General features: G+C 52.7%; 6 protein-coding genes across 6 annotated transcripts; 2 read left to right on the top strand and 4 right to left on the bottom strand.

The window, feature by feature from the left end:
* Positions 1-779: 779 nt before the first annotated feature.
* V2A60_003068 (inositol polyphosphate kinase domain-containing protein) lies at positions 780-5,657 on the top strand (the record flags this gene model as incomplete). Its single annotated transcript, XM_083254411.1, has 5 exons — positions 780-1,692; positions 1,744-1,890; positions 1,947-1,968; positions 2,073-5,378; positions 5,432-5,657. The coding sequence occupies 5 exons, from the start codon at positions 780-782 to the stop codon at positions 5,655-5,657; spliced, it is 4,614 nt and encodes a 1,537-aa protein (XP_083110537.1).
* A 3,417-nt stretch (positions 5,658-9,074) lies between these two features.
* V2A60_003067 (amino acid permease) lies at positions 9,075-13,944 on the top strand (the record flags this gene model as incomplete). The annotated part of the gene is made up of 6 exons (XM_083254410.1): positions 9,075-9,406; positions 9,459-10,177; positions 11,781-12,242; positions 12,318-12,525; positions 12,592-12,801; positions 12,876-13,944. The coding sequence occupies 6 exons, from the start codon at positions 9,075-9,077 to the stop codon at positions 13,942-13,944; spliced, it is 3,000 nt and encodes a 999-aa protein (XP_083110536.1).
* Positions 13,945-14,024: 80 nt separating this feature from the next.
* Positions 14,025-14,891, bottom strand: V2A60_003066 (uncharacterized protein; the record flags this gene model as incomplete). Its single annotated transcript, XM_083254409.1, has 1 exon — positions 14,025-14,891. One exon carries the CDS (start codon positions 14,889-14,891, stop codon positions 14,025-14,027), a length of 867 nt encoding a protein of 288 aa, XP_083110535.1.
* A 490-nt stretch (positions 14,892-15,381) lies between these two features.
* On the bottom strand, positions 15,382-20,030 carry V2A60_003065 (ubiquitin-binding serine/threonine protein kinase VPS15; the record flags this gene model as incomplete). Its single annotated transcript, XM_083254408.1, has 3 exons — positions 15,382-16,433; positions 16,509-19,754; positions 19,817-20,030. The coding sequence occupies 3 exons, from the start codon at positions 20,028-20,030 to the stop codon at positions 15,382-15,384; spliced, it is 4,512 nt and encodes a 1,503-aa protein (XP_083110534.1).
* Positions 20,031-20,662: 632 nt separating this feature from the next.
* V2A60_003064 (uncharacterized protein) lies at positions 20,663-21,643 on the bottom strand (the record flags this gene model as incomplete). Its single annotated transcript, XM_083254407.1, has 1 exon — positions 20,663-21,643. The coding sequence occupies one exon, from the start codon at positions 21,641-21,643 to the stop codon at positions 20,663-20,665; it is 981 nt and encodes a 326-aa protein (XP_083110533.1).
* A 3,192-nt stretch (positions 21,644-24,835) lies between these two features.
* V2A60_003063 (uncharacterized protein) lies at positions 24,836-25,693 on the bottom strand (the record flags this gene model as incomplete). The annotated part of the gene is made up of 1 exon (XM_083254406.1): positions 24,836-25,693. One exon carries the CDS (start codon positions 25,691-25,693, stop codon positions 24,836-24,838), a length of 858 nt encoding a protein of 285 aa, XP_083110532.1.
* Between the last annotated feature and the right edge of the window lie 569 nt (positions 25,694-26,262).

Below are 26,262 nucleotides of genomic sequence, written 5' to 3'. Positions count from 1 at the left end.
AAAATAGCATCACGACCTGATGTTGTACTTCAAAATACAACACAGTTCCTGGAGAGTGTGCTGCCAGTTTGCCAACAATTACTCATGCCGGCCTCGGCCGCCGTCCGCCAGGTGCAATGCCTTTTCCCCGTTTGCAGTTCTACTTGTGATCCTGCGACATCAACAGAAATGTAAGCGACGCCGTGGCCCTGATGCGTGCCAATGGTGATGCCAGTGCGCATAGCAGACGGCCTCAGGCTTCATCGATCCAATACTGCCTTGGCAGGCGCTTGCTCAACACCACACCGCTATGAACCTATAATAGCGCCGTCGTCCCCGTTTCTGCCCAAGCTTCCCCGCAGGTGTGCTGCATTCGAGAGCCCATCGCGCATCACGCCGAGTCGATCTTAAAGGGCTGAATGGCACTGTACCGGGGGTCCATCTGATGCTGCAGGTGGCACTTTCCGATGCCTGACCATTCTGCCCAGCCTAGAAATACCTCGAGAACCAGACTCTGACTACTGCAGCAGGACGAACCGGGCCTGCTTCCCGACGCCAACAACGTGGTAGCAAACCAGACTACTTGGGTGTCGGTTTTCTGCCCTTGCAATCTGCACATGCCACGAGGCCACGAGCACGGTCGCCGACTACTCCTCTAAGTACAGCGCTGGTCCGAGGCGAGCAGGTAGGTACCTACTTTAGGTTGTTTTTTTTTCTGCTGCGGCCGGCCTGGCCAGTAACCAGTGGTGGCTCCAGATTTGGCCTTGTTAGCGTGACCTCCCAAACCGGACCGCTTCACCATGGAGCCTCTGAATTTTACCACCACGGGATCCGTAAACGGGTCCAAGCCTCTACCATCCTCGACGACACTTCCTTCGTCCGCCTCTGTCAACAAGAACAGCTCTGACTCGTCCGCATCGGTGGCTTCACTTGACTACAAGAAACCTTCCAAGCGCGGCCACACACGCAGCATCTCCATCCCGGCTGTCATTGGCTCAGTCACTAATACCAGAAGCCGGCATGCAGAGCCAGGCACTTCCGACATCCATCCTGCCAGAGCCAGCCTGCCCACAAACACTCACGGCTCAATTCAGCTAAGGAGCACACGAGCGCTTCTGGCACATTCTCGCCGCCAATCTACTACTTCTAGCACTTCCACAGAAGAGAGTCCTGTGCCCGGATCCGACCACGACTCGGATGCCCAGCGAAACCGACTCGCCACCGTCGACAGCCCAGGTAGCCCCAACACTACCCTCGCCACTGCTTTGGCTTCCGCTCTCAGGTCTTCTTGGTCTGAATCGGATTCACGTCGACTTTCCAACAGCTCGATATACTCGCTTGCTTCTGCCCGAGGCATCATAAACTCTGCTCCGCACTGCCCTGACAAGGGAGTCACTACACGCTCCGTTGCCACAAGTCTGATGTCGACCGCCAAGGCCTCCGGCTCCGGCCAGTCAGAAAGCGGTGTCTCCAATGTCACCGTCACAACAACCTCCAACACGCAAGCCACTGGTCCTTCCGGTCCTCAGCTGACACCTCGCGACCCTCACTCGCAGCCGCTGGACCTCATGCGGCGCAATCAGCGAACCGAGACAATGCGGTCGCAGCCAGACCGGTCCCGCAGCAGAGTGAAGCGACGCTTCAGCGGCAGCACTGCCAACAGTAGCCACAGTCCTAGTAGTGACAGGGGTAACCATCACTACAGAGAAGAAGGTCAGTACACCGCAAAAACTGCCAATCAGCCTTTGCCAACTCGAAATTTAGCCAAACCCGCGCAGTGGGGTGTCATTGGTATCTGCGCCCTGGACATTAAGGCCCGCAGCAAGCCGAGCCGCAATATTTTAAATCGTATCATTGCCAACCGAGAATTCGATGTCGTGGTATTTGGTGACAAGGTCATACTTGATGAAGGTCAGTGTAAACCACATCAGGGTGCATTGGGGCTTTTATATTAACATACAAGACAGAGGTTGAAAACTGGCCGATTTGGTAAGTCTACGCGATGCGGCGCCGCTCACCTCGGTCAGCCTATCTGGCCTAGCTACTCGTCTCGCACCCACCAACCTAAGACAATGATTGCTAACAACAGTTAGCGACTATTTGATCTCGTTTTATTCCGATGGATTCCCACTCGAAAAGGCAATTGCCTATGTCAAGGCTAGAAAGCCATTCTGCGTCAACGATGTTCCAATGCAGCAGATTCTGTGGGACAGGCGCATTTGCCTGCGCCTGCTCGATAAAATCAATGTCCGCACACCCAAACGCCTAGAGGTTAGCCGCGACGGTGGTCCTAGCCTGCTTACATCGGACGTGGCGAAATACATCAAGGAAGTGTCCGGGGTCACTCTTGATCCTGTTGATTCGGCAAAGGCACAGATTCCAAGAAAGGTTGAGCTAGTCGAGGACGGCGACGCCCTTAGTGTTGATGGTATCCTGCTTCGGAAGCCATTTGTTGAAAAACCGACAAGTGCAGAAGACCACAACGTAATCATCTACTTCCCAAAGAGCGCAGGTGGCGGTGCAAGAAAATTGTTTCGCAAAATTGGCAACAAGAGCTCTGATTTTGTGGCTGATCTGACTACGCCTCGTTGTATCAGCGAACCGGACAACAGTTACGTTTATGAAAGCTTTATGCAAGTTGACAACGCTGAAGACGTGAAAGCATACACAGTGGGCCCGAATTTCTGCCACGCTGAGACGCGCAAGTCGCCTGTTGTGGACGGCATTGTTCGACGCAACACCCACGGAAAGGAATTGAGATATGTCACTGCATTGAGCACCGAAGAAAGAGACATGGCAGGCAAAATCTCAACTGCTTTCGGCCAGCGTGTTTGCGGATTCGATCTCCTTCGCGCCGCAGGCAAAAGCTATGTCATAGATGTCAATGGTTGGAGTTTTGTAAAAGACAATGAAGACTACTATGAGCATTGTGCCAGCATTTTGAAGGAGATGTTCATCAAGGAAAAGCTCCGACGAGTATCTCTCACACCTCCTTTACCGTCACCTGCCGCTTCCGATTTTGATCCCATGTCAAGGACAGCAGCGTCGCCTAAGGAAAAAGAGTTTCAGACTGTCGACACATCGCAAGTCACAACTGCTTCTCCGACTCCGACCGGCGAGCCAGATCCCTCGGATACCACTGCATCACATTCGACACCCTCTAACACACTTCCAATATCCGACAGTGCGTTAGTTTCGGCATTACATAGCACTGCAGCAAGTCTGTATCTTCCTCCACCTGCGCCAGATCTGGCCCTCCCGGCCGCTGCCTCCTCGGCGCCAGGATCCATCAAATCCACAGCGACTACCGCGACTCCTAGCCACCAGGCTCCCAATGACGAGAGTCCCCATTCTGTGCCTCCACCAAAACACTCGTGGAAGCTCAAGGGAATGGTTTCTGTCATTCGACATGCTGACAGAACTCCTAAACAAAAATACAAGTTCACATTTCACACCGAGCCATTTATTGCTCTCTTGAAAGGTCACCAAGAAGAGGTTTTACTCATCGGTGAGGCTGCATTGGCGAGTGTCATGCAAGCGGTCGATCTAGCATTTGAACAAGGTGTTGAAGATCGCGGAAAACTCAAATCTCTGCGAAACGTCCTCGTCAAGAAAGGCAGTTGGGCCGGAACGAAGGTCCAGATCAAGCCCATGTTCCGTAAAAAGAAGACGGATCAATCTGTCAAAGGACTTCCGAATGTCAAGGAAGAAGAAGAGGGTACAGTCCAAGGTGACTCTGATAATGTGGCTGACGATAGAGCCCACCGTGTATCACCTCGAAGACACGATTCCCTCTCCGGGGTTACCATGTCCAAATTTACAGCTGCTGAGGAGAGCTTGGTGCTTGACAAACTTCAACTTATCATCAAATGGGGCGGTGAGCCTACCCATTCGGCTCGATATCAGGCCCAGGAGCTGGGAGAAAACATGCGTAATGACCTTATGCTTATGAACAGGGATATATTGGATGAGGTACACGTTTTCAGCAGCTCGGAAAGACGTGTAACCGCGAGTGCCCAGATCTGGGCAGCGTCCTTCCTTGGCCAAAAGGAAATACCCGAGGATTTTATCACTGTTCGTAAAGACTTGTTGGATGACTCTAATGCCGCCAAGGACGAAACCGACAAGGTGAAGAAGAAACTCAAAGGGCTGTTACGAAAGGGCAATGAACGACCCGAGCAGTTCGCTTGGCCTGAGAACATGCCCGAGCCCTCTGAAGTTCAAACAAGGGTGGTGCAGCTAATGAACTTCCATCGCCGTGTTATGCAATACAACTATGGCAAGATCTACAGTGGTGCAGCCAGCTCTCTCGGTGCTATTTCGAATCCCAGCACCGAGAAACTCAACGGCGAAAGCTCCAGCACTTCCATTTCTTCCGCCCTTTCGCATGCAAATGCTGTGACCAGCATCCAGTCCAGGTGGTGTTCGGGTGAAGATGCCGAGCTTTTCCGGGAGCGCTGGGAGAAACTGTTCTCCGAATTCTGTGACGGAGAAAAAGTAGACCCCAGCAAAATCTCTGAGCTCTACGACACTATGAAGTTTGATGCCTTGCACAACAGGCAATTTCTTGAATGGGTTTTTACACCTCCTAAGGGTATGCTGGAAGAAGAATATGGCACCAAAGAGCGATCAAAGGAGGGCGAAAATGGCAAGGAAGGCAAAGAAAACAAAGTTTCTGAGGACGCCAAGGGTGCCAACTCTGATAATTCCGATAAGTCGGATCAGAACAATCGCTCCGTTCGAAAGCTTTTCAGAAGACGCTCCTTCATCAATAATATTCGCGGATCCAATGATGAATTGCAGCCCGAGCAGTACTTCCGTTTGTACAAGGGGACCAACCAAACGGCAGCAAAACCTGATCCTCGCCACGAACCTCTCCAGGAGCTTTACAGGCTGGCAAAGATTCTTTTCGATTTCATTTGCCCTCAAGAATACGGGATTTCAGACAGCGAGAAGCTTGAGATTGGCCTTTTGACCTCGCTGCCACTCTTAAAGGAGATTGTTCACGATCTGGAAGAGATGCAAGCCTCTAACGACGCCAAATCTTTTTTCTATTTCACAAAAGAATCGCACATATATACACTTCTCAATTGCATCATTGAAGGTGGTATTGAGACGAAGATCGAGCGCAGCACGATTCCAGAGCTAGACTATCTCTCGCAGATTTGCTTTGAGCTGTACGAGTCGGAAGTAGCACCACCTGTTGGGAGTGCGCCGAACGACGAGCCCGCATTCACTTACAGCATTCGAATTACCATTAGTCCCGGATGCCATGTCTTTGACCCTCTGCACGTGCAGCTTGACAGCCGACACTGCATTGGATGTGCCCCAAGACGTAGCTTGACTGCGCATCAAGACTGGTTGCAAGTAATTAAGACTTTGCGAGCCAAGTTTACTCAGTAAGTGCATAATGAAAACAGTGCAAATGCTATCTACTAACCATGTTCTGCAGGGTCAAACTGCCAAAGACATTCCTGGCTGTAAATCTGTCAGAGGCGTTCGACTTTGAAGAGAATGACAAGCTCTTTGCTGATGATGCTCCACTCGAAATGAAAGCTCCAGCTCCCAAGGAACCCATCGTCCTCGAAATGACGGACGTGGCTCCTCACATCTCTAGCCAAACCGAAGTTGGAGATGGCGACGAAACACCTACACCAAGACCAGAAGCCTCGCAGTAACTGTGACAAGGTTCTTCAACAGCTACCTGGCAAGTCTTGCAGCGTAGCTTACACCTAAGTCCAATTGTCGCAAAATCATGTGTATCACGCACTTTTTTCTGTATTTTTTTTTCTGTTTGATTATTTGTGCTTGCTTGGATAGAAGAGGCTATAGAAAAGGGGCTGGCACGCAAGCAGCGAGATACAGGGAGACGCAGTGTCTGCTTAACTGAACAGGGAGAAATACAATTGACATGGTTAGAAAGGGCTATCGTTGCTGTTATGCAGGTCTTTGTTTGTTTGTAGATTCAAGAGCAACCGCAGCAAGGTAACGAATACGGTTGAATGCAAAGAGCTTACCAGATACACCTGTATAGAGAAAACGGGTCTGAGAATCGAAACTAGCTCATGTGCTTGTATCCAATCATGATTAGCGTCGACGAGTTTCATGCGGTTTTATGCTGACAAGTGCCCCTGTACACGAGGACAGCGTTCGAATCAGGGGCATTGTGAAAGTAAGTTATGCACTGCGAAAATCGTGCGATAATACTGGTAGCAATACGGAGTGGTCCGGGATAACGTGCCTCGAAATGGCAGAAGATTCGCATGGCCTGACTTGGGGAGGGAAACCACGGCAGCTTGCCAGTCTAACCACATCAGCAACCACATCAGCATCACACAGATGGAAGTAAAGAAGGCATACGTGTATACCAGCACGCCCCTACCAGCCTCAATGCGATGACGAACCATAAAACAATGCCTTGAAGAATTTGGAACACTGGCCCGCCAAGGCTGCGAAATCGGCGCCGCCGCAAAGAAGTTGACGGTTTCATGAGCGCAGGGGTTGCTTGTCATTTGGCTACGATGATAGGTCTACAACCATTTTTTCTCGAGGTTTCCCGATGCTTGTGAAATGCAACATCGGCGCCAGTGGTACTCGGTACTTTAGCAGTTGATCCCATGCAAATGCAGGTTGCCAAGAGCCAGCGCTGCCGAGGGGATGCTTCAAACCACGTCTGCTGAGGAAGGCGGATGGTTCTGTTGCAGGTGGCGGGGAGATGCTCGAAGTCGGCTTCAGCCGCGTCTCTTGTCAGTTTCAGAATTCCGAGCGTCTGCCCTATACGATCGGGTTCAAGTCTTGGGCTGTCGATTCTCTCAAATAATAGAAGGCTGTATTGCTGGATACGCAATGGGGTTTCCATTGCTGGTTCGAACGTCATATCCTGATTGCTGGTGGTGCTACTCCGCAGTTCCGCAAGAGTCAGTGTCCAGCTCCTCTCATCGCCGGAGGCAGTAGTTATGGCTACTTCAAGTCATTGCGAAACAATCCAGGGCTGCCACAGCAACTCTGTACAGAAAGTCTCTCATCAGAGTCGTATCACGTTTTGTTTAGTTTTCTCGACCAGAACAGGGAGTAAGAAGGCTAGTTTTGCGTCATCCAGGCTAACAGGGAGTACTGATAAAGCTTGCAGACTGACTCAAATATGCGGGCTCGCCCTCACCTGAACCGTGGCGCACCCCAGCTGGTTCGCAGAATGCTAGCTCTCCTCCCATCAAGAGGCTTTGCAAAACTAAAAAAGCAATTAGACCAGACCAGGGAGGGAGATCCCGCCGCCGTTTTCTTCCTTTGTTCCTTCGAGTCATTCTAGTCTCGGCCATGTTCATTTATCGCCATTGTTCTCCACCACACTGAGCTGGGGGGGCAATCGATGCCTATCATACCAAAATCTATCGCCTGCAGTTCAGGGGTCAAAGGGTTTGAGAAGGCTGGAAGTAATAATCAACATCGTGGTTGCTGTACGTGCTATTCCGCGGCCGAGAGTGGTTCCCAGTACGTTTCAAAGGTTTTCAAAGTCAAATTCGGATAATCCTGAGAGCACACGGAAATTGACAATTTCTCTTATAGAGAAACCAGTCAATCCGCCAGCCTTTGCATGGATGAATGAGTGAACAGCGGAGCAGCGGAGCAGAGCAGCGGGCGATTCCACCTACTTTGTTGATGCCCCAGTAAGATAATTCGTACGAAGTATCCGTACGAAGTATCCGTACTTCTTGGCTCCGTACAGAGATAAGAGAACCACAGCCCCCCAATTCAAATAAAGTAAGTACTCCGTACTCCGCAGTCCGTAAGTAGAGACTGAAGGGATCAGCAGGCCCACTAGGCAGCAGCTCTAGCCTCTTGTCCACTCAGTGTTTCCTACTTACCAGTACTTATCCGTACTGAGTGTTAGTACCTGTTTTCTCCAGTACTTAGCCCTGCGGCGTACCTGGCCATTTGCGCACCACTCGCCCCGCCTCCGCAGATCGATTGTATATTCCTTCAACATGTCTAGCAGCTAGGTTGCTTGTTCTTTGATCTTGTACGGATTTCTGTTGCCGCTTTGCTCCCCTACCGGGCCCGGAGTTGAAAACCCAGGCCATGTTCGAGGTTTTCGGCATTGATACTACGCTCACTACTTCGAGCCGTGCAGCGATTCGACTGGACTGAGAAAGAAGCCGCAGAGAGCAAGGGAGGAGGGGTGGTTGTTTCGGGGTGCGACATGAACAAGTCCCTTCCTACGAAGCTGAGAGATATGCTAGGCAAACCTGTACCTCCGTTTGCCCTCCTTCCCATCGCTGTCGCACCCAAACAGGCCATCGAGGGATTCCAGCTTCTACTACAACCAGGAAAATCGTCTGGCTAATCAGTACCAGTAACTTGTTGGGCCATTCCGTCTGGACCAAATTTCCGCGCATGCAAGCCACCGAAGCCTTGCCTTGAAGGGAAGAGGGGCGAGGCGAGAGGGGTCGCTCTTTTGTATAGAGAGGAGGGTGGCGTCCTGACGCAGCCTAATAACCGACAAGGGGTGGCCAAGGACGCCACTGCTGAACCGAGCTTGCGTGCTACCAGTAACTAACGAGTTCCCCATTCACACATGCCATCACAAGACATGGCCGTGAGAGGATGCTCTGTCATGATCCCTGTCAAACCACGTTGCCCCAGCCGGTGTGCTGAAGAGGACGAAGGACCACACCCTACCCGTAGACGGATGATGGATGTATGTGTGTGGCTAACTGCCTGACGACCACCGCCTCCCCTGCAGCGCGCAAGTCGGAATTCCTGGTTACTGACTCTGCCAAGCGGCGTTGCAGTTGGGTAAGTAATGGGGCTGCATGGTTCGGTACTTTGCGGCGCTGGTGTATCAATGGCTCCATGGGGACACATGTATTCCTGGAAGAAGTTCTTGTGGCGCTCATGTTGTCCTTTTCCAACAAATACATACTTGCCCTCACTAATCAGTGTGCTCGACGTCCTCGAGGTTATTTCCTTCACTTTCACCGCATGGGATGAGCTCCCCTTGTCATATGCACCGGCTCCTGGCGTCCGAATAATGTCTTGATTATTTTCTTCTTCCTTTCCATCTTCTCTCTTCCGGGTTCGCTATTCTCACCACAGTAATGTTATACTCCGACCCGCCGCCTCTGCGGCCCTTTAGCGAGGCAAAGCCAACTTTGCTGGTTTCATGGTGGATTACGCTGTTCTGCACATGCATCATTCTGTTGCGCTTGGCTGGTCGATATATTCGGGTCGAGAAACTCTTTCGTGAAGACAAAATTGTCGCTCTGGCCCTGCTGCCGCTGTTCTTGCGCATCGCCTGCGCACACATTGTGTTACTATGGGGGACCAACAATGTCGATCTCAGCGGCACCACACTTTCAGACGCAGAGCTCTCGCATCGAGAAACAGGCAGTCGAATTGTTCTTGCTGGCAGAGTGTTTTATGCGGCCACGTGAGTATCTCTGAACGAGATCGCTACCTGTTCTCCGACTAACACGGTCTAGATTATGGACGCTTAAGCTCACGACGCTGGAATTCCTCACTCGCCTAGCCGGTGCTTCCATGAAAAAGATCTATTTACGCCTCACCATGTTCCTTCGATATGCTTTGGGCGTATCTTTTATTGTTGTCTTAATTACCGATCTCGCCGTGTGCCAACCCGTTGCCAAAGCTTGGCAAGTAACGCCTGACCCAGGCGGCCAATGTCGACAAGGCTTTGTACAGCTCATCGCCATGGGAACAGCCAGTGCCGCAATTGATGTCATTCTAATCGTCTTTCCGGTGCCCATTATTCTATCTACGCGCATTCCGACCAAGCGCAAGGTGCTTCTGGTCATGCTCTTTTGCTTCGGCTTCTTGACGGTCGGCATCACGCTGTACCGGGTCCCCAAGATCATCCAGCTTCGGGGCGACCAGACGTTCCGCTCCATGTGGGCTTCCATCGAAATACTGGCAGCCACAGTCGTGGCCAACATTGTTGCCTTGGGGTCGTTCCTCCGCGATAGCGGCGTCAAAAAGACCAAGTTCCGGCCAGGCTATCACAGCAGCGGTACCACGTCTCGTGGCGGCCACGGCGTGACCACGGGCGCTACTTGGGATGACCAGGAGCACGGAAAATCGCAACAGCAGCAGCGGCAGCAGCAGCAGCAGCAGCAACCGCGTGGAACGGAGAGCGACGAGTGGCTCGATGACCTCGGCCCGCGTCCGCGGCGAGAATCCATGCGTAAGATGAACCGACATTCATCACATTCCTCTGGGAATATCCGGGGACCCAGCCCCACGGCGAGTCATGACTCTCTCATTAGGCAAGAGAGGTCATATTCCCGGGGTACTATAGCTGCATTGGACGCACCTGCTCCAAAGCAACCTCCTGCAGCAATCGTGGCTGGCTCCCGCAGATTCTAAAAATGATAATTCTGTAGCCCTTGTCTTTTTACCACCTTTTATTGCTACTCAAGAATATACCATTTGATTCGTTTCATGAATAGACTCAAAGCCGTGGTATTCCAAGCCGAGGTTGAACTCGCGTTCTCTTTTAGCACACATCTCCATGATACACTGTATATAGTTCAGCGCTCTTGCGTTACACAATTCTCTTACACAGATTTGAGAGCACCTGGCATGGCGACACGGGCATCCTGGTTGGACGCCATGTTCCACCTGGGCATGTCTCATGTTACGGAACGGCAAGGTGGCGCACCTTGTGAATGCCTACTCCGGACCAACCACGACCGAGGCGTCGCGTCCAGTGTCGCTACCCGTAGATTATTAGTGCACAAGCCACTTGCAGACAACAAGAGCAAGGAGACGAAAGCCACCAACCAAACCTGATGATTATCGAATCCACAAATCGCCTCTGTGGGGAATTGGGGGAACAAGAGCGACGACGACTCCGCCGGCAACAGCCCAGCAGCCTCCTGGGTCTTGTTCATATCAGCAAGCCACCGCGCCAGCCAAAAAGACCTTCCAGAAATACTCAGTACACACGGTCCTTCTTTGCTACCCTCTCGGGATCAGAGAGCACCGGCCTTTCTTTTCTCGAGTGTGGCGGAACAGGTGGGCAGGTTCCCGCCCGCGCCGCCATCTCCACACATTGCAACTCTCTTCACACTACCAATTACCAAATTTCGTCTGGTTTATTACAGCCAGCAATTGTTTAATCGGCGTGAAGCTAGTCACGAAGCGCTTAACTAAGCAAGTATCTACGAAAGTGGCAGCCTAACGATACTTACGTAGCCATATGTCGGCGACCCGGCAAATGCTGTCCCTTGCCCCGTGCGCTTCTTCAGCTGCGAGGCGAAGATCATAGCCTGTTCACGTAACGAGGAAGGATTATCAGGGAAAAAATGGCCCATCCCCATAAACTTGGGGGTGGGTGGAAGCGGAGTATGATCCTGGCCTGAGTCGCCCGGTTTCGGGGTCTTCTTCTGTGCATTGTCTTGTTAGTGGAAATTGCGCTATGGGCTTTTGAATCCTCAAACACGTCGAACAAATGCGCAACCAGGCCGGAAAGCCAGGCCGGAAAGCTGACTCGGACTTGCTGGTAGGTTGAAGAAAAGCTGGCTTCTTCTCTTGAATTTGCCAGACTTAATGCACTCTTGCAAGTACCCAGTCTTTTCTTTTTCTTCCTGCTCCTCCGCCCATTGTTGGTGATTGTTTCTTGTCCAACGACCTCGTCTGTCACAGGGTTAGCACTAGAATCGGCCGACTGATACTGCGTCGTACTCATGTGGTAGTATTCTCGGATCTACTTTCTGTCTTTTTTTCTTTTCTTTGGCTAGTTGGTCTCTTATTAGATTGTTTTCTTCTCTTATATGGTGTGGCAGGACACATCAACCTTGCTTTCCGCCGTTTGGTCTCCGTCAACATCTCGACCGACATCATGCCAAGCACCGACTCGGACGAATCAAAGTCTCTCAAAAATGGCATCACCATGACGAGAGACTTTGAAATCCTCGAGATGAGCGACATGACCGAGTCGAGCCGGCGTGCTGGTGCAGGTCCTCTCGCCATGACGACGGCGTTTGCGGTCTCGGCCAACCCGCCGCAGGCCGCCCAAGGCGAAGACAACATCCCCCAGAGAATGGTCGACAGCTTCAAGCGTGCGCCCGGTGCGAAGCTGGCCAGCCAAAAGGGATACCATGTCCACGATGCCATGCCCAGCGCGCATCACGAGCGCGAGCGCTACTACGACGTGCGGGCGGCCAACGCCAGGACTGTCTCAACGGGCCTGTCAAAGGAGCTCAAAGGGCGACACTTGCAGATGATTGCCATTGGAGGCTCTATAGGTAACTTTCTGCTTTCCTCGACACGTTCTGTATTCGTCTCGTGTCTTGGTTATTGACTCGTCTAATACTTGTTAGGTACTGGTCTCTTTGTGGCTTCTGGCATCGCCCTCTTCCAAAGCGGCCCTGCGTCCATGATTCTCGCCTACTTCTTTGTCGGCATGATACAGTTCTGCATCATGCAAAGTCTCGGTGAATTGGCCGTTGCTTTTCCCGTCGCTGGGTCCTTCTCTGTCTTCTCCACGCGTTTCTTGGACCCGTCATGGGGGTTTGCCATGGGCTGGAAGTACGTCTCCTCTTCCCTTTCCTTATTACTTGACAAGCAGGGCAATCTGACGCCTTGTGAAACTAGTTACGCCTTTCAATGGCTGTTCGGCCTCCCGCTAGAAATTATTGCCGGTGCACTGACAATTCAGTACTGGAATGATCAACTGAGCAAAGCCGTATTTGTGACCATCTTTCTCGTCCTCATCGCCGTCATTAACCTCCTCGGGATCAAGGGGTATGGCGAGACTGAATTCATACTTTCTATCGTCAAGGTGACTGCCATTGTTGGTTTCATGTAAGTCGCCTGTCCGCCTCTCCACTTGCCTTTTTATCTCAAGTACTCGTCGCCAACGCACCTATCCTTCACAGTCTGTTAGGCATCGTCATCAACATCGGCGGCACCCCGCAGTCCGGCTACATAGGCGGTCAGTACTGGGTCAATCCCGGTCCGACTAATCACGGCTTCAAGGGCTTCTGCAGCGTACTCGTCACGTCGTCCTTTTCGTTTGTCGGCACCGAGCTCGTCGGCCTCGCCGCTGCCGAGGCTGCCAATCCCCGCAAGACCCTCCCCAGCGCCATCAAACAGGTCTTTTGGCGCATCGCAGTCTTCTACATTGTCGCCCTCTTCCTTGTCAGCCTTCTCGTGCCGTACGACGATCCGCGTTTGCTCGGTGGTACCAGCTCCGTCGATGCCACGGCGAGCCCTTTTGTCATCGCCGTCGAGAGCCTCGGTTCCACCATTCTCCCGAGCGTCATGAACGCTGTTATCCTCCTCGCCGTTCTGAGCGTTGGCAACTCGGCCGTGTTTGGCTCGTCGCGCGTTCTGGCAGCGCTAGCCGAGCAGTCGCACGCGCCGAGAATATTCAGCTATGTCGATCGCAAAGGCAGGCCGCTTGTGTCGATTGTTTTTGCTTTAAGCCTTGGACTTCTCGCTTATTTGGTCAACATCAAAGTACACGCCGCCATTTTCGATTGGCTCCTCAGCATATGTGGGCTCTCTAGCTTATTCACCTGGACAAGCATCTGTCTAAGCCATATCCGCTTCCGCAAGGCGTGGGCCGCCGCGGGCAATACCCTGAATCAACTGCCGTACAGATCACAAGTTGGTGTAATTGGCTCCTGGGTCGCCATCATTGCCAATGCGTTTGTCCTCGCCGCCCAGTTCTGGATGGCCGTGTCACCGGTGCGCGTTTCCACGGTGCCCATGAGCGCAACGCAGATGACCAACAACTTCTTCCAAAAGGTATTGACAGTGCCGGTCATCTTTATCTTTTACGTTGGCCACAAGTTGTGGTTCAGGACCAGAATCATTACAATTTTGGGCATGGATATCGACACAGGCCGCAGCTTCTCGCGGCACGAAGCCATGAGCGTTCACAGCAAAGACAGCTACCGCCAGTGGCCGCTGTGGAAAAAGATTTATAGAACATTATGCTAGGCCGCAACGTTATCAGTAAATCATCGTCGACCCCATTTGAGAACCATCGATGTGACAATTCTACTACCTGCATCGCACCATTACATGACCAGCAGTATCTCCTCGTCCGTCTGCTCCCTCAGGTCCTCATTCGCTTCGTACTGCGTCCGCAGATACGCCGACGGCATCTGGCCAATGTTCTCGAGCCTGTAGCGCACGCCAAAGACCTGCGCGGGGGCCCCGTAAGCCAGCGTCACGAGCGTCGACAAGATGAGTGCGTCAAACGCCCGAACGGGTCGCGACAGCACGGCCGCCTCGTCAACCTGCCCCGGCGGCGCAAAGTCCACAAAGTACCACATCCGCGCGCTCGCGCGGTACAGGTTCGCCGGTGCCAGTGCGCGCGAAGCCACCGGCTTGTCTCGAAACACTCTCGGCCAGGCTTCGCCTCCCTCTCCGGCCCTTTCGTTCCCCGCCTCCTCTGCCACCACCGGAACCGCCTGCGGCGCGGCCGTCTGCTTGTACTCGGCCAGGGCCTGCCGGTAGCCGTTGAACGCTCTCCGCGCGAACACCTCGCGCGGATACGGTGTATCCCGACCTACCTCCCATACGGTCTGCGTGCGCCCGTCTGCGTGCGTGAGCACCGCCCAAGTGTGTCCGATATCCTCGCCGCCGCGGCGCGCGCGCTCCTCCTCTTCCTCCGACTCCACCGTCTTCTCCCCGGCTGCTGCATCGGGCCCTCGAAGGCCGAAGTACACGTCCACCAGGTCGCCCTCACTCAGGCACGCGCCGACGAGCGCGTACAGCAGCCTCGTGTGCGGGTTGTGCGCGAGCCCCGCGCTGCCGGCCGCGTTCCAGATGAACTCGTCGGCGTAGTCGAGCGCCGCCGCGCGGTTGAAGAAGACACGGCCCTCAGCCTCGTGAATCTCAGCCTTGGCCTTGGGGCCGGGGATGAAGCTCATACGGTCCATGGCACGGACGGCGGCCGCTCAACGACCTTTTCTTTTTTTTTTTTGGCGCCAAACCTTTTGGATACCGATTAACTGCCAATTCTCTCGCTTGGGAAATCTCAAAAAGCTCTAGATATAAGAAGAAGGGAGAGGGAGGCATTCTGAGATTGGATAGCATTGCGAAATACGATTCGCGTTGGCAGTGGGGCAGCGAACTGCGCCAACTCTTTCAGCTGAAAGGGATTGACACTGGTGTTCGTTGGAACTATTGCAAGGAGCGATTTTCTTGTTCCCGCTAGTCCTGGTTTATACATCTGGATGCTTACTGGCCCTAGACCTGTTTGAAGAGAACGCGAAAGCTGCATCATGGCGTCGCGGCGGTCTTGGCTACTCAGCAAGCTCGCAACCAAACACCTCGCTGAGGAGACCCCGATCGTATCAGATTTAACATTGTTGATTCTATATTCTATTATTCATGTAGCGACCTCTTATCTGTATGTAGCTCTCGATACTAATGAAACACGAGGACCATTCCCGATCTATCAACAGATATGCTCATCGTATATGGGTACTCGAGCAACGCCACATCCTGAATCGAGTCCAAGTGCGACTGCAAGAGTTGCTGCTGCTGCAGAGAAATCACCGTAGACCTCGCCGGACGGCCATTTGCGGTTGTCTTTGGCCGGCCGCTGGCTCCTCCTGTTCCCGCCGCCATCGTGCTGCTCTGTCTTGCAAAGCGCTCTGTGTTGAGCGTTGTTGATGTTGTCGGGTGCGCGGCAGAGTAAGTCGGCTGTGCCTCATCAGGCTGCAGTCCGCTAAAGACGCTCGAGTTCTCGACGCGAGAGATGTCCCAGAAACGCATCTTTCTATCAGAGCCACCACTCACGAAGAAAGCATGGCGAATATCACGCGAATCCTCTCCGGTGGAGATGCCTGTTGCAATGGCGCGGACTCCACGGTCGACATTGGCGGAATCGGCCAGGTCGAGGTTAGCGGCAAAGCGCGATAGAACTCCCTCGGGCTTTTCTTTGTCCACGTCCCACGCCGCGTATCCTTTAGGGCCGTCCTTAACGGCGCCGGTTCTATAAATTTCGCGGCAAGTTGTCTTCTCTAGGTCCCAAGTCGTGATCTCGCCATGTTCGGCGCCACCGGAGACGCACACCCATTTGCCACGGCCCTTTGACGGATGTATGCAGATGCGATAGATGGCACTCTTCCCGGGAACGCCCATAGCCTTCAGTCGGGTCTTGAAACGCAAGTCCCAAAGGTCTATTATTCCATGTGACGTTCCAAGACATAGCCAGTATCGCTTCTTATCAACACAAAAGCAGGTCGGTGCGCCATGGTGGACTGGGTTTTCCAACACATAGAGCAGCGTCATGGTGCGCAACTCAATACCTAGCACTCTTGACTTATTTGTTGCCAAAATAAGAACAGAGTTGGTCTCTTGCCTGAAATGCTCGCACCAGACAGCATATTCTCCTTCTGGTAAACGATATTCACGTAGAACTCTCAGTTTGCCATATCTAATGACTCCACTGGTTAATGCAGTGTCGACTTTGACTACATGGACAATGCCATCATTAGCACAGCTAACAAAGCAGTGTGAGTTTTCAATGAAGCATAACGCCATCACACGTGCCCCGTCAGCATGCCTGTGTGTCTGTCGTGATCGGTGAGTAATGTTTCGTTCCAGCCGGGCCGTGTCCCAGACCTTGACGGCCCCGTCATCACCACCGGTTACAAAGAACATGTGGTCTGGAGAGACAACAACGCGATTAATTGCTCCCCTATGTTCGCCAAAAGTGGCCACTAGGTGGCCCTGTGGTTTCCAGCGCTCCTCGGTAGTCGGCGTGCGAACGGCTCTATTCTTTCTTCTGGATATTGGCTCGACCATTGGGCCGAATTCAAGTACATCGCGAGGAAAATTGTCGACATACATGTTATCAAGCATGAATTGGATGCTCGGGTCATTGCCCGCATAACTGTGCTTCGGTTGCTTTACCGGCTGCAATGTGTTCTTCGTGGAGGGCGGCGGTTGCGTAACAGCCATTTGTGTAAATGGGCCCTCCATCTCACCAAAGGCATTGGCGTCACTGGTCCCAGTTTCTGGTATTGACTTTCCGCCATCTTTCCGGTCAAGAAGGCTCAAAGCACTAGTCTGGTGACGCATGGCACGTCTTAGTGCATAGGGTCCTTCGTTGACAGAGGCGTCGTCTCGGGAACCTGTTGATGGTACACGGGAGTCGCGAGAGCTGGCGCGACCACTTCCATTGGGAGAGAGAATTCGGCCATCCCGAGGTCCAACACTTTGAACTCTATTCTTGTGCAAATTTGTGGCCTTTCTCCTCTTGCTAACAGAGTCATCAATAGTCATGGAGGCATCCAACAATGCGTCTGCGATTGTGTATTGCGCTGACGGCAGCTCGAGATCTGGCGTTAACGAAGGATCCTTCAGCGGCGCATCATTGAAGAATACCGTTTGTGGGGTGACGCCCAGATCCTTCAGCGAAATCAGCCCAACTGAAACACTAGGTTCTGCCGGGGAAGAGTCTCGGCTTCGCATGGTGCTGAGTCGCCAGATAAATTCTCGCAAAGCCAGTAATTTAATCTCGTCGTCTGGTTTAAGCCCTAAATTTCGTAATTTATCTAACCACTGGTTGTCTTCGTCATTGCGGTCTGATTTGCTCAGTGGGCTCGAGATCAAATCTTTGGATCGAGCCGTTAAGGTTGATGAGGACCCAAACGCCAAAGAGCGAACATGTTGCAAAGACTTCCAGAACAGACCACGATCGGTCTGAGTAGCCCAGGTAATTGCTTGATCAAATACGGGTCGGGTAAGCGATGTTTTTAAAGCATCAAGAACACTCAGTTCGTTATAGTCGGGAAGATGGGTAATCTTCAGGTATGGCTTGATCAATGGCAGCAAGAAGCAGCGTATGTCAGCAGGCTCGAGAAAGCTCGCCGACATGGAGATGAATTCAGCAGCCGACTCCCGAATCCAAATATTCGGATGCATGGTGAAGCGCCCAATAAGATCCAACAACTCCCAGAGCTTTGCCTTCGACAGTAGGCCAAGACCGGCAAGTTGTGCCAGCGAATGTATAGCAGCCTGCACGACGAATTCTTCGGGGTCGGTCAGTGCTTGAAGCATGAGAGGTAGCATAAACTCTTCAAGGCTCACGCTTCCAATAAAAGCGGCGATACCGACGACCGTATCGAAGAACGCGCACTTCAAGGTCCAGTCTCGGTCATTGAGATACGTATTCAAGTGCGCCAGTAATACATCATTGGACTGCTCTTTGAAAAACATGCACAGCTCTGGTACTGACGATAGAAATGCTCGTCTCACGTATACATCAGGGTCTTCAACGAGCTGTTTTGTAAAACCTTCAATCTTTTCGAAAAGTTGCCTTCCAGCGTTGTCGAATATGCTTTCGAAATTGGTATCTGCCTCTGCGCCCGGCTCAATTTCCGGGTCTGCAATAGACATGGAACCATCAGGCCGTATGCTGGAAGCCAGCTCGAGATATCTTTGAGCACTGGAGGCCAGGCTACCTACGCACGACGCAAATGTAGCACGCACGAGGGGGCTCACAGTATGAGTCTTTGATCCGAGCGCGATTTCCATGCGAGGAAGCACATAGTCACCAATGACATGCGAATTAATCGGTGTGACCATGTGCACCATCTGCAGAAGCTGGGTAATAGTTCGGATGACGGACACCACCACCAGCTCTGTCTCATCTCTTCTTAGCAACGTCATCAAATATGGCAACACACGGTCTAGCTTTGCTTCATCTGTCAATCTCTCAGCAAAAGCTAGAAGAATGTCGCAGGCTCGTATTCTCGATGAGGCTCTTGCAGTAGTTCTCATAGCAGAAACGACCAAGGTCAGGAATATGAGAGTACCGTCATCTTCCGGCGGTTCCAGGTCGGCCGAGACAGTATGTTCATTATTCGGGATGCTAAGCTGGACAGGAAAATGCGATAATCCTAGCTTAGACTGGAGACGAGGCTCGTTTGGTTGTGTCCTCTTATCAGACTGGTGGTAGCCTAGAAAGTATGAAATCTTATCGAAATCGTAGTAGACGCGGTCAATGCGGTAATCAGATTCGCCTTCATTTTTTTGGGCTCCAGACATGGGGCTGTTGCCTGAAGATGGGTCCGTGACAAGCTCCATGTATTGGTGCAGGAAGTTGTAAAAGTAGTGCGGAAAGACCTTCCCTTTCCAGAAATCCAGACACTGGTCTGCTGAATATCGCTTCTCGGGGTCTAGGTGGATCATGTTTGCGATCATTTCGCGTACATCTTTGTCGGAGATGACGCTGAGATGGGTGATGACGGGATCGTACTCTCCTCTTCTATACTTGTATAGCTGAGCCAGGCTGAAGATCTCTGACTCAAGAAACATTTGAGCAATGACACAGCCAGCACTGAATATGTCCATGGCCCAAGTCATCTTGGGAGTCTCGGGCGGGGCAGCGCCCGCCGCATAGAACCGCTCGGGGGCTATGTAGCAGGTTCGCCGGCCCGATGTGTCGAAAAAGTAGGAGAAGTCGCCGGGGTTATCATCGGGCAGCATGACGGGCTTGAAGGCAGAAGAGAAGTCTGTTAGGTATAGCCAGTTCCACGAGGTCACGAGCACATTCTGGGCCTTGATGTCGCCGTGGTAGATGTCGCGCGCATGGCAGTCCCTCAGGGCACAGAGCAGCTGGAAAGCCAGCCACTTCTTTTCGATATCTTCTAGGAAGGGTCTGTTGCTGAGGCGGTCGTAGAGCGAGCTGTACATGAACTGGCGGACGAGGTACCCGTTGGTCTCTGTTTCGATGACGCGCTGGAAGCCGAGGGCGTTGGGGATGGCGGCAAGCGCTTTTCGCTGTTCTGTAACGTAAAAGTGTCAGCTCTATTTCCTGTATCCATTCGCGACGTCGACACGAGCATACCTATGATTTGCTTCTTGTACTTGTCCAGCTTAACATCCGGGAAAGGCTTGACGAGCACCTTGACGAGGACGACGGTATTCTCGTCACGGGCCCGGATGCTTTTCATGAATCGTGCATCGCCTATGCTTCTTTCATACTGGATGTCCTGCAGCTGTGGTATGTCGATACCGGCCGAACCCGCCGAGGGCGTTGCCAGCGAGAAGCCCTGGCCCATGGCAGCGAGTGACGAATGGAGGGGCTGTCAGGGAAGAAGAAAGAGCAGACAGGTAGCTTCTAGTTGTGGGCGCGAGAAAGATCGATCACGTCATTTTTCCGACGTGGCCAAGTTGAAACCTGGAGTCGATCGATTTCGGCAGAACAAAATCGCCGCATCAACGGTGTCGTAGGACTACAGCTCAGATGTGGAAGCTGTGCGATGTCATTTGGAAGACTACTGGTTCACGCGCCACTTGCTTGTGTGGAGAAGGCCCTGTGGTAGTGTGAGCCCATTGGCCAAAAAACCTACAATGGGATCAAGCTGCAACTCAAGACCCCACAAACTACATACAAGAACAATACTTGAATATATCGATAGCAAAGGAAGTAGTCTGTTGATTCCCAAATGTATCCTATCACGTTCATGTCCAATAGGTCGATTTATTTCATGTAGATTCTAGTGCTTCGCAGCGTAGCAATAGTCATAACTGTCGTCAAGTCATACAAAAAATGGTCACAAGGACAGGACCTTGTTCTGCCTCTTTCGTTGGGCGAAATGGAAAAACGCCACCGTGGTATATCTTTTGGTTTTGTACACATATTTCTCATCAAGAGACAAGACACATAGGAGCCCTACACACAGGCGCAACACTAGGCACGCACGTTTGTGGGCAGGTGAGTTACTCGCGGTGCAATAGTCTCGTCGCTCTGCAAAGCGGCAAGGTCTACCTCCATATGCCCAATTGAGGGCAAACTCGCAGACGGGCTGATATGGCCTGTGTTCTGTCGCTTATTGGGTGAATCAGCAGGCTTGGTGCCGGCTGATAGCTCCTTACGCACGCTCAACGGTCGCTTGGTGCGAGCAGCCGCAGCGTCAGCATCTCGGACCATATCGGGCTCGTCTCGCGCGAGGCGAGCCAACTCAGTCGTAGCAGCATCGAAGACGTCGCCTAGAATCTTCCTAATACTCTTCATATGCTTGCTGTTGGATGCTTCCCGCAGGAATTGAAAAGCGGCCAGCTCGCTGGTGGACTGAAGAGTGTCGAGATTTTTATCGAGGGCGTCAAAAACGTCTGGTTCGCGTCCCGGTCGCGCACTGTTGGGGCTTGCAGGGCCGAGTGAGTCCAGTCTTCGAGCACTGACGTAGCGTAACGTGGGTCGTTCAGCTATGTCATCGCTGAAATCATCACCAACTTCAACCTCTGCCATTTTCTTAATCTGGGCCACACGAGCAGCCATCTTGGCCTTGCGCATCATATTCCTGCTGACGGCGATGAAGTGGACCAGCTCCTCGAAGAACTTTTGCATGCTGCCGTCAAAGTAGACGGGCTCGAGCCGTCTCTTCTTGGCTGCCAGGCCATTACCGATAGAATGTGTCGTTTGCTGGTTGCTGACAGCCGAAGGTGCAGGGTCAATGTTCATGGTATCGGCGGGCTGCAATCTGGACATCGAGTTGGTAGCCGGGGGCTTTGCATCGTGTTCTGATGTCGGGGCGATGGACTCTTGGGCGGCACGATCTTCGACTTTGGATAATTCGGTCTGTCGTGCGTTGATGTCGGCCACCAGCTCATCGAGGCGGTCCTGCCAGCTGGGGACTTGAGCGACCAGCGTTCGCAATGAAGCGATGGCCATGATCTGCGGGTTTGGCTGGTGGCTAGAGAAGCTGCCCAAGGAGCTTCAGATCGGGCAGTAGGTCAAGCACCTACGTGTTGCAAGCCAAGGGCACACAAAATTATGTATGGCAAATCTATGATGGGAGATTTTGACAGATGTGGTGCAAGAATCGTTGTTGCCGCTTCCTTGTGCAGTATCAGGAGGCTGTAGGCAACATGTGGTGGTAGCCGATGACGGCGCTGTAGTGTATGGGAAGTGGAGGCGTGGGCAGAACCAACGCGTCGTCGACAGGTACAGGTAGGTAGAGTCGGAGGGGGGGAACTATGGCAGTTCGAGCAAGGCAAGGATTTAACACTCGTGCTGTTATTTCTGAAAGAGGCAGTCGATGAAGATGGAGTCAGCAGCCCGACCCCGTTGAAGGGTTGTTTCCTCAGGAGGAGGCACAGAGATTTTTTTGGGGGGGGTCGACGGACAAGGTATGTACGCTTGCGTTGCGTGTGCACTGAGTGCCTGTGTATGTGTGTGTGATAGGCGAGGCGACCGGACATACCAACGCGCCAAGGCCACTCGGTTTCGTGCAAACAAGATAGGTTACAATTTGGTGAAGCAAAGCGATACGGATTTCAGAATAAAAAAATAGATATAAAAATATTAGGAGCAGTTCCTTCGGCGTCTGCTTCAGCTGCACAGTGCGTGATGTTGCATCTGGTGCTTCATCCCCCCTCCAGCTTTACTAGTCGTAGGTACTTAGCGCTTGTTTGGGTGGCTGCTCCCGGGCAGTGGCCGGCCGGCCTGCAGCGGGTTTCACTAGACATCAAGTGGGCATGGACGTGCCAAGCACCAACGGATCAAGCTACCTGGTACCAACCTACCACCTAAGTACCTACAGGCTGCCAGCAGGTACCTAGAATATTTTAGCGTCACGCCAAAACACTCATCTTTGCTTTTTGGCTCCCCGGTGCCAACTCATAATAATACAACAACTCGCCAGTTTCGCGCGGCCAGAATTTGTCACGCTCCAAGAAGTCTTCTCACGCTCATCGGGAATTCATAGAGACGAATGAACGTGACACTTGACCCGTTTCATCGGCCACCTATATACTATGCTTGCCACCAGAAGCACGTCCATCAAACTTGCGGTGTGTACGGATCGATAGCCTCCAACCCGGCATGACATCTTGCCTGGGTTTCTGAAAATTCAGCACTCAACCCACGAGCCGCTAGGAAACTCCCATATGTGAAGTGACGTGTTAATAGCTCGCTGCCACCCTACTACCCTCAAGCTCCAATGGTGGGCTTGCAATGTCATTCCCCAACCTCTCGCTACTGATACTACCGGGCGATCCACCACGCCGGTTGGCGTCTGCCCTATGCCGATCCTGTCCCATGCCCACTTGTAAGCTGTCCCATGTACTCGGTAGGTAGTGGGTAGTTACGGATACTGCCAAACCAATTGCCAAGCGGGCCATTATTAATTCGCGGTACTTGCCGTCATATGTTGTTCAAGGTGAATAAAGGTCCCCAAGACAGGCGTGGCCGAGTATGCGATGATACGCCCACCTGTCAATCTAAGTCTCCTCACGGCTGGAATGGAATCAGACAATCCCACCCAACTTATTAGCGCCTCCCACTCGATGGTTGGTCCTTGGAAATGAATCCTATTTCAGCCAACCCACCATGTGTTTTTATCGAGACCGCGTGGAGGCAAGGGCCTGCCTGTAGGCGGCTGACGGCCATCTGTACTCTGTAGCTCTTCCGACGTCTTTCGGGTCTACCGTATATCCGCCACTCAGAAGCAAAGAACAGCGGCGATAGCCACAAATTAGCCCTCCAATTCGCCCACGCTAGCTCTTTTGCTCTCCCGAACAACTCTCCTTCCTCGACCTCGATACCCGCCCGATCGAACGCTTTTCAACAGCCTGGCTAGGCTGCCTCGTCTTCCTCTTGTCATGACTAGATCCATAATAAACGCACAAGGCCGCGTTGCAAGCTGGAGCTGAACGCCCACCTTGCCGCCGCCACTTGGAGGCTTGGCGTTCAGCGTTCTGAATGTCGAAACTGCCCCCAACTTGTTAGGGCACCAGGAAATGGCATCCTGCCACGACAGATCTCAGTAGTAAAAGGCAACGGTGGCGATCGCCAAGCCAAGGGGTTCCCTTTCTCCTCGTGTTTGGCATGTCGCCTCACGCCATAATGTTCTCTATCTTCTTCATCTTAAAAATTCTCCACGCCGGTATCTCGTAATAGTTCTGCCCCGGTGAATAAGGGATGAGGGAAAAGCTTCTTCAACGGGGCGAGGCGTCAACTTGTTAATATCAAACCGCAACTAATGACCGAGTTGAGCTGAGCCCCGTCTTCCGACTCGGCTGTGCCGAGAGGTGCGCCCATTTCCAATTTGATTAAAGATCAAATGTATGTACATGCATTTTGTTGAAGCTGGCCGTTGCGCATGAGCCTCCACCTCCCTCCGTCGCCTGAGCTGATTATTTGGTTAGTCGCTGATCATGCGGCCTGGGCATCGTCACAGCTATCAGGGCTGACTCCAAAATTAATATCGTTGCGGTATAACTAATATATAACACGGGACGGGATGTCCGGGTTGGTAGACCACCATCATCGCAGCTACCTAGACAACTACTGAGTATACTTTACCGTTTCTCCGGCTCGTATGCTAATGTTGATACCCGGCCGTTATCTCAGCTAAGTGTACGTAATATATCCCTCTCAAAGGATTGAATTACGAGCCGGCATTACTCGGCGACTGTTGAAACAATTGGAGCGCAATCCTTGCACGCTCCGGATCGATGTGTAACCTGACATGGGCCAGGCAGAATGATCCTCTGCATGGCTGCAATGGTGGGCTATGGAGATTAGGCTCCGGTTGCAACGCTTTGGATGCACCTTCTGAACGCGGATATGCAAGGCCGGGTTCTAGCCAAATCGTCCGCTCATGTCCAGCTTTGTGGCTTGCACAGGTGTGCCAAGTCACTCATCAGACGCCACGAGGGCATGCAAGCAATGTTCTTGGCGCGCCCGGAGCTGGTGGCTTGGTTCAATAAGGCTAGGTCGAGCTGGATGTCAGATAGCCGTACATTTTCAGTTCTAGCTGCTCGCTATATACAATATTGTATAGCCAGGGTTACACGACCGACTCAATGGCATGTCCAAATGCCGATACGTGTACGTAATGGTGCGACGTGGTTCTATCGTCTACGGCCAGAGCTCTGTTATCGTCCAGGTTGCCTCGTTCCCGGTGGTGACCAGGTCATACCTCCACCGCCTGCCACGGTCCGGGTCGGATAGGTCAACCTGGTCTACTTGCTCGGGGACGATTACGAGAACCCTAAAATTTCTCCGCGCAACCTCGTCGTGCAAATTCTCCACCTTCTGACCAAGGCCGAGCCCAGGACCTGGCGGCTGCGAGATGGGGGTGCCGGGCGGCGGGTTGCGAAAGCTTCCTCGCATGACGGGACTGAGATTGCCAAAATGCGCTGTGAGTTCCCTGGCCCATTCCCATGTATTTGCCTCGGCACCTGCCTGTATATTTCCGGCATGTTGCCGACGCATGTACGGCTCCAGAGCCTGTCGCACAGGCTGCGCAGCGTCTGAGTTGATATCCGGTCCAACCATGTACACGCGGCCGCGGATGCGCCACTGAGTTGTTGCATGCGCTGCCCAGATGACACCCTCGACGGGTCCTCCGGCGCAAGATGCCAGTGTTTCGGGCGGGCTGGCGAATGCGCGAGGCCCAGTGAACATTTCCGACACCTTCTCCATGCGCACGTCCGTGGTGATGGTCAGTAGATCTGTCTGGTAGGTATTAGGGTTTCGCGGGGCAGGGTTGCGCGGATTTGAGGTTAGGCCTGCCCACATGCCACGGTACACAACAGTGCGGGCTCTCGGAGAATAGGCAGCTGTCTCTCCTTTCCATTGCGCCGTCGAGGCCGTGGCGGCGTCGTCGAGTTCGTGATGAAGTGAGCTGAGGACAAACGTAGGAGAGTCCATAGCTTCTAGGTGAGAGACGAGCGCGGCGCGCCATGGCGCGAGCGGAACGGGTAATCGGCTCATTCTAGAGGCTGTGAGATGGCGCACAATCTGTTGGGTGCGTCGCGCAGGGGTTGGCATGAGTGAAATGGTGATGAGCGAACGCTGTGAGTCGAAATACGAAATGCATGGGCACACTGGAGCAGCAGCGAAAGAGGAGAGATGGCGGAGCTTGGGTGATGGCGTCATGGAGAATGCATCGCGTGCAACTACGAAGGTATTCTTTGGCCAGGCCAACTACGCACAGTGACAGGCTACCAGTACATGACGCTTCCACCCAACACATAGTTAATTTTTTTTTTCCTTTCTAGGCTGGCTTCGGTCGCCTGTCAAGAATTATTATGCCAGGCTTGCGGGCCTAGGCCGGGTACGTGTCGGAGCTGTACCGACTACAGGGTACAGACCTGGGCACGAGTCGGTTGTCGCGAGCAATTTGATAGGGCAGGGCACGGATCGGGGAGGTTCCGCGTGTGGGCGGGCGGGATTCAGAGTTATAAAATGTGGCAAACTTGGGGAGCATCTGGCTGACGAGGAGGGAGGGAGGGATAGCCTGGTATCTTGGCAACCTGGCAACCTGGGAAGCCTGGGAAGCG

The sequence above is a fragment of the Cordyceps javanica genome, chromosome 2 (assembly GCF_051103115.1).
Source record: "Cordyceps javanica chromosome 2, complete sequence".
NCBI lineage: Eukaryota > Fungi > Ascomycota > Sordariomycetes > Hypocreales > Cordycipitaceae > Cordyceps > Cordyceps javanica.
The sequence above is the reverse complement of the archived record's forward strand: the minus strand, read 5'-3'. Positions and strand labels throughout refer to the sequence as shown.